This window comes from Leptodactylus fuscus, chromosome 7 (genome assembly GCF_031893055.1).
Source record: "Leptodactylus fuscus isolate aLepFus1 chromosome 7, aLepFus1.hap2, whole genome shotgun sequence".
Taxonomy (NCBI): Eukaryota; Metazoa; Chordata; class Amphibia; order Anura; family Leptodactylidae; genus Leptodactylus; species Leptodactylus fuscus.
In genome coordinates, this window is record NC_134271.1 from 94,676,908 (window position 1) to 94,684,488 (window position 7,581).

A 7,581-nucleotide genomic window follows, 5' to 3' on the forward strand; every position below is an offset into this window, starting at 1 on the left:
CTAGGGAATTTATATATTATCAGTGTAAGACGATTCTGCTGGTGCAGAGTATGTATTAATCCCAAGCCGCAGGATGATAAAATCTTGTTTGCAGCACTGGTTCAGAATATGCTCTTTCCCTTAAAGGAATACTCCAGTGAGACTGGAACATACCATTATAGGTAGTTCTTCCAGCATCGTTACTGACTTACAGGAAGATCCTAGATTAAATTTGCAGGTTTCCTTTCTATAATGGCAGCCATTGTTCATATTACTGACAGACAGCAAATGCTCCCTTTTACATTGTCCCGATAGAATGCCCCTATACACATTGTCATAGTACCCCCATGTTCAGTGACAGACATTTCTCCTTATACTCAGGGCTGTGGAGTCCGTAGTCCAAACTCTGACACCAACTCTGAGGGTAAGTTCACACTGAGTTTTTTGGTCAGGGTTTTGGCAGAAAAACGCCTCCAAACCCTGAACCAAAAAAAACGCCTCACCATTCAAAGTATACAAAACGCTTCTCAGTCTTTTCCCCTAGCGTTTTTTTCAACTAGCGGCAAAAAAGAAGCGAGATGTCCATTAATTTTGAAGCGTTTGACCGTTTTCCGGCTCACGGCTTCAGTGCAAGTTAATGTGAGCCAGTTTTTCCTGCTCGCATTTTTTTGATCAAAAACCTGAAGCAGAACCTGAAGTGTTTTTGGCAAAAACCTGATTTTTTAAATATAATTCATGATGCATCTCAAGAGGAAACGGATCAGGAAACTCCTCGAAAAACGCCTCAAAATACGCTTCATGAAACGCTCCAAATGGCAAAAAAACGCCTCAGAAAACGTCTCATGCGTTTTCCGGTCCGGTTTTGAAAAAGCCAAAAACCTTACCAAAAAAACCCCGTGTGAACTTACCCTCAACTCCTCAGCCTGATTCTGACACCTGCTCTGAGTCCTTCATAAATGGCTGACATCCATTGTCGGTCAGAAGCAGTAAAGATCCTGTAAAGCTAGTGATTGGATTCCTTTGAAAGTGAATATGCGACAGAGTGCATCACATCAATAATACAGTATTAAACGTTGGATAATATAATTAAAAATGATTATTTAATTATGAAGCCAGAGTCAGTAACTTTTTGTCTGATTCCTACTCCATGGCCCTGCATACAATAGGGCAGTTTTTCTCTAGCAGTTTTTTTTTTATATATAATTTTTGGTTATTGCTTGTAACTTTGTATCATCGTGTTGCACTTGTGATATAATTGGGTGCAATTAGACATTCAGGAGGCGGGGTGGGGGGTGTTGCGCTGACGCTCATGGTGGAAGTTGCTGCCATGCTATACCAGAGGAATGAGTTACATGTGTAACATGGATATTTATCCTAAAATTTCCCATAAAGTAAGACTGAGCCAAACATTGTCTGTAAAATCCGCTAGAAGAGACGTTCAAGCATGGGTGATAATCGGATATTGTTAGTTCTTCAGGAGTTCAGGAGCTCTAAAATACTAACAACCTTTTTCTGCTCTGCATGCTCTTCATTGGACATCCCACAGTTGACATAAAAAAACTGGTGGCAGGTATGGTCTGATGCTTGTACTTGTCTGGCCTAGGGCCTGCATGGCTTGCATGTTGTGACACTTTTTTTGGTTGACCCTATGGAGACACCATTTTCATGAAGTCATACTATTTCATCTAGTAATCATAGCACTCCATTTTTTGAATATAAAAGTTACTGAATGCTCCACCGTATTAACATGAATATTTTTGGTAAAAAATTGACTCCATTAAAAATTCAAGTGGTTGTGTCTGCTTTCCAAGAGGAAGCCCACCCTGTGTATTCGAACAATACAGTTTGTACGGCTTTGTTCACACTACCAGCAGAGCTGCCAGTCTCATTAGTTCTGTCAGATTTGACTGCCATAATAGGGCACCGTAGTGGAACGCCATCATGCCTCATTATAACTTAGTGAATCAATTAGGCACTCTTGGTATCCATTGTACAATAGATCTGGCTGTGTGTTGTGGCATCTATTATAAACAGAAGCCATGGCACAATGTGAACAAAGCCTTGCACGGTCACCTGTCAGAAAGTTGGATACATAGATATTTAGACAATAATGATTAAAAGTGAGTGTCTCCTGTCAGACCCAGCAGCTCAGTATAGTCAGTCTTTATTGAAATGAATGGGAAATATGGAAACCTTCAGGTGCATGTGTAGTCATCTCTTCATTTTGGACAGGAAGGTGTCCTCATCCTTGTCAGAAGTGGTGCAGGGTCCCAGCTTGAGGATTCCACTTTATCCATGTTACATAACTGATGTTTTATTGACTCATTACATTGTATGTAGAACATTGGGGCAGATTTGCTAATATTGTCTAATGAATTGTCTGTAAACATAGACTAAACAGCCTCAAACTACAAGAGATTTATCTCAGTGACTGGTGCTGAATGATAAATCTGGCACATCTTCAGACTGTCTGGACTAACTTTATACCTCCAGTTTGTTGGCTAATACTTTTCAGAAAAAGTGTGCCAAAATTTTGCCACATTTTTGGGCACAATTTTGCATCTTAAGACATGCCCCCTAACTCACACTCCTTCTCATACAAGACGTAAAAATTAATCCACAAAAAAATAGAAATGTCCAAATTATGTACAAAAATATATTATTAACTTTATATTTTATATACAGGCATATAACTAATATGGAACAATATAATATAGTTAAGATAATAAAAATACCTAAGACACCTCTCTGCGAGGAATTGCAACAATGTCACCCAATCTAATAAAATAAATATATGTGCCATAAAGTGGAGTGGATGAATACATACTCCCCCCTAAAAAATAGAAGGAATTCACATGAAGTAAATAATATAAATAGTTAATAAATATACCAAAACCATATATCTATAACATCCGACAGCAACCAATGTATAAATGGTGTAAAATACAGTAGATATGGAAAACTAAATGAATGTACATTAACCTAAGGAATACTAGTAAAGGAATCCCTATACACTAATATAGTACTAGGCCATAATGCAAAATGTTAGTAACCATAAAAGGGCCATATATAATCCTAAATTGCATACCCCTAAGTCACACCCAATTCTGCATCCAAGGAGTAAAAATTATCTAAAATGATTAATAAATGTGGTATAATGCATGAACACCATTTTGTTAGCACAATATGCACTCAGTTGCTTGCTAATTTTAGTAAATCTGCCCTATTGTGTCTTAGCAAATTATAAGATTGAAGCACACTGACCCATCTCCCGTTTTGTTTCTGTGATGACAGTGGCCTGGTTTGCCTTTGATCCCGGTTCAGCACACTCTGATATTATCTTCTCCAATGACAACCTGACCGTCACATGTAACAGCTATGATGACAGAGTGGTGTTAGGCAAAACTGGCTTCTCCAAAGGAGTTCACTATTGGGAGCTGACCATTGATAGATACGACAATCACCCAGACCCTGCTTTTGGTGTGGCCCGGGTGGAAGTGTTGAAGGACGTCATGCTTGGAAAAGACGACAAGGCATGGGCCATGTATGTGGACAACAACCGCAGCTGGTTCATGCACAACAACTCCCACACAAACAGGTACATTCACCTACTTTACTCAACAGTGCTGTCGTGTGTTGTACATGTTATAGCAACACAAAACCTTTGTGATTTCTTGTAGGACTGAAGGTGGCATCACCAAAGGTGCAACTGTTGGCGTCCTCTTAGACTTCACCAGGAGAACTTTGACTTTCTCCATCAATGAGGAGCAGCAGGGACCTGTGGCATTTGAAAACATGGAGGGGTTGTTGTTTCCTGCTGTGAGCCTCAATAGGAATGTGCAGGTATGAATACTTTTAATATATGTAACCTCAGTTCTATTAAAGCATGTGATAAATATCCAGAAGTGTCAGTATCCTGGATACTACGTGAGAAGATACAGTTCAGTATCTTGGCAGAAATCTAGCAAACAATGTTCATATGTTACATGGACAGCGGGAACTATATAATGCTTTATTTCCCCTGTAGTGACACAACAGGGAACATCCCACAGTGATATCTTGTCTTCCATGATATCATGTTGCAGAGGTTTAAATAATAGCTACATCTGTATATCAGCACACGCTGTCAACGTAAACGTATATTCACACAGAGTTTTTTGCAGGCTGAAAAAATTTGCTTCAGGAATTAGGAAACGTTATTTGATGCGGTTTTTGTCACAATTTTTGTTGCATTTTTTGTCACTACTGACTCCCATTGAAATGAATAGGAGGCAGATTGTGCCTCAAAATCAGCCTGCAAAAAAACTCTGTATGAACATGCCCTAAGTGATACAGCCATATCACCACAACACACCATTTCTTACAGTAATATACAGTAGCAAGGATTCAACATACACAGGCCATCTCTTACCAGGGTCATTATTTTTTTATGGTACCTGGCTTACTTGTTTGATCATTGTGATTTTAACACCAGACATGCTGTTATTTGTAGGTAACACTTCATACCGGTTTGCCAATTCCCGGATTCTACTCATCCAGGGCATCCATAGCATCTTAAAAGTGCCAGAAGGACTGAAATTGCTCTTAATGTCCCCAACGATCATCACATTGGACTTCAAAGCAGCAAATAGTTATCATGAATAAGAAGAATATCCATCTGCAAGAGACTGTAAATACATGGGAGGGACAGAATATATGAGATGCTCACACCAACCTTCTTAATAATGTCTAGCTCTGTACAGGGTCTTCACACAGGACCTTCTCCTGATGGCCAGTGCTTACTTCTCCTTGATGTCCAGCTCTGTACAGGGTATTCTCCTGAAACCTATTCATAAAGTCCAGACCTTATCTCTTATTGTGACTACGTTACGATTGTTCCTCTAGATTTCTGTCCAGGAGGTTGACCCTATACATCTCCGTGTTACTTGGTTCTCAAATCTGAGTGATATCCAGCTATTTCCACAATGCTGGCACAATAGCTCTTCAAAGTGTCTAGATTTCATTAGCGTCCTGTTGTGGCCAGGATATTGACCCTACATCTCCCTATGGTTCACACCTATCAACTCTTCATAATATCAAGCTGCATCTACAGTGATAGGACAGGAATACTTCTCAGTGATACACAACTCTTATTCTCCAATTCTGTCCAGAGTATTCACACCATATGTCTTCATTATAAACAACTTTTTACACCGTGTTCTTCGTGACTGTCTCCATTTTGTCCAAAGATGTTAATACGGCAACCTCGTATTCGCATAACACTTTTATTTAATATTCAACTCTGTACAGGGTATTCCCACCATCTCACAAGTCTTAGTGGTGTCCAGCGATGATGAGGTCCTGATAGTGAATGGTTTTTCCACAGGGCCTGGGTCATTGATACTTGTTTGATTCTTCAGACTATCATTACCATGTATATACATTGTTGTTATTACTGTTGTTTTATCTGCTGCTGCTACCCCTCCAAGGACCCTAAAGCGGGACAATTCCATGCACCTCCACCGAGGTCAAGGGCGCCAGTTACAACTTCTAGATTGGAATGCCATCAAATCATTTAACTTGGATTTTCCAAAAAAAAAAAAATCTTCTGAAATTGGGACAAAACAGTAACATTGGTTATATAATATATTTAAGGATATATTTTGTAATATCTCGTGCTCCTATGAGGAATGTAAGGTGACACCCTTGATCATGATACTGTCGTCTTTATGGTGCTTGTAAAGGAAAATTAGAAATTGCAGTGTCTTACAAATTTCTATAGGATTTTCTAATGATTAAAAAGTGGTCTAAAGCAATTCAATGAGTGCACTTGTATATAGAGATCGTTGCCATCAAACAGTACAGGCTTCTGTCTAAGGATGCATTGAGGGGGGCAATAATTGGTAAATTGTACATTAAGTATTGGATACCTATAGCTGCCATATACGTGCTGCAGTTAGTTTTTATAGGATGTCTAATTTTTACAGATTGTAACATCATGTATGGCGTAATATCCCATAATTACCCTATATATGAGAGGTACAGGAATGAAATATATCTTTACGGGAATGCCCAGTGGGCACGTAGATAGCCTCAATATAATGCCACTTTCTTAGATGAATTCAGGGGCTTTGATCTTCTACATCTTTTACATTCGGACAGGACATGTCTGGGATGTGAAAAGCAAATCCACCCAAAATATATCATTCCTTCTTGCATATTACTTGACCCTTTAACATCATAAGTCAAACCCCCAAAATAATATCTTTTTGGGTGATGACATTAGCAGTCCGTTTTCGTTGTGATTTTAAAGCACAATAGTATATAGCCTATATGTTCAATAGAGCTAAAGTGGGTTTCTGGTATTATGCTGCCCCCTTGTGGCAGCAGTGAGAAGTGACTGCAATACTATATCAGGCAGAAAAATGTGATAGCTTGTATGATATTAGGGCAACGTTAGTAACCAGTACCCTGCAACTGCTGCCCAACACGTGGGCTACATAGTCACACAGTGCAGGAGCCTGTGCATTTTACATCATAGTGGACCTGTCAGCTCTAAAGACACATCCCTCCTTAAATAACAATGGGGCAGATTTAGTAAGACTGGCATTTTGTATGCGATTTTTAAGAAAGGCCCGGTTGATTTATGAAGAGACCCCGGCCCCTTCATGAATCAGGCACACTCCTGCGTCCCACACCTACCCTGCTCTGTCTCCAGATTCACACAACGTGGTGAGCGAGGCACAGAAAACTGGTGTAGAGGGATTGATAACAACCCCCCCATATCTTTAAACTCTGTATTGTGCAATTCTTCTGTTATACCTCCTGGAATAAACCAACATCTGCACATGTCCTTTCCATTTGTCACTTAGGTGTGTCCCTGCTCTGTCATCACTGATTGGGCAGTGCCAAAGTGTGTAGGAAGACACCTTATTAACAAGAATAATAGTACCACCCAGTTGTCAGTTTATTCTCATGTTTCCAGGAATAGTTACAGAGGAAAACACAATGCAGATATCTAAGAAAAGATGAAAAAACATGGCTAAAACAGGAGAACTGGCTGGTCCTCTTTAAGCTGCCTAATTTGTATCGTTCTGAAAGGCAGTACAGGTACCGTAACTAAAATAATTAGGCGGTCCTGTTGCAGTGCCACTTCCGAAGCTACAGGTGGCAGTATCTCACTGAGTAACCTGGACCTAAAAGTTCCAATATAACTCGGAACATAAAATATATTATCGGTCCAGCAATCTTTCAGAACACTGCACTTTTTTAACAGTGCGCATGTTATTAGCGCATGCACCCTCTAACCCAATCTGCTCACCAGCCCCCATGGAAACCAATTTTATATCCTAGCCTGAACTTGAGTGCCAATATAGCCACCTACTCCCGCTTGTATTTTATAATTGCTTGATGCGGCCAAATGCCCACACCAACATTATAATGACCACTTGGCTGTTATAACCAGCAATACACCGTCTATGACAATGCAGCAAACATGTCTCCAAGAAGAGTCGGCAGATTAACATTCCCAAAATGAATGTAAATAGGTGATTTTAGCCGTGTGTGTGTGTGTGTATTGAGTATCTATGTAGAGAGTTTACCCTGCTAATTTATTTTGATAGG

At 39.7% G+C, this 7,581-nt stretch overlaps 1 protein-coding gene across 10 annotated transcripts in view; it reads left to right on the top strand.

Moving 5' to 3' along the window:
- TRIM9 (tripartite motif containing 9) overlaps positions 1 to 5,751 on the top strand; it is an 83,820-nt gene extending 78,069 nt beyond the window's left edge. For 6 of the 10 annotated variants that reach the window (XM_075282503.1, XM_075282508.1, XM_075282504.1 and 3 more), the window contains 4 exons: positions 1,526 to 1,549; positions 3,274 to 3,577; positions 3,660 to 3,822; positions 4,472 to 5,751. In XM_075282503.1, the coding sequence (XP_075138604.1) occupies positions 1,526 to 1,549; positions 3,274 to 3,577; positions 3,660 to 3,822; positions 4,472 to 4,537 (557 nt within the window). In that variant the 3' untranslated portion in view covers positions 4,538 to 5,751. The remainder of the gene's footprint in view (positions 1 to 1,525; positions 1,550 to 3,273; positions 3,578 to 3,659; positions 3,823 to 4,471) is intronic. The other 4 variants (XM_075282505.1, XM_075282509.1, XM_075282511.1 and 1 more) reach the window with 1 other exon arrangement.
- The last annotated feature ends 1,830 nt before the right edge of the window (positions 5,752 to 7,581 follow it).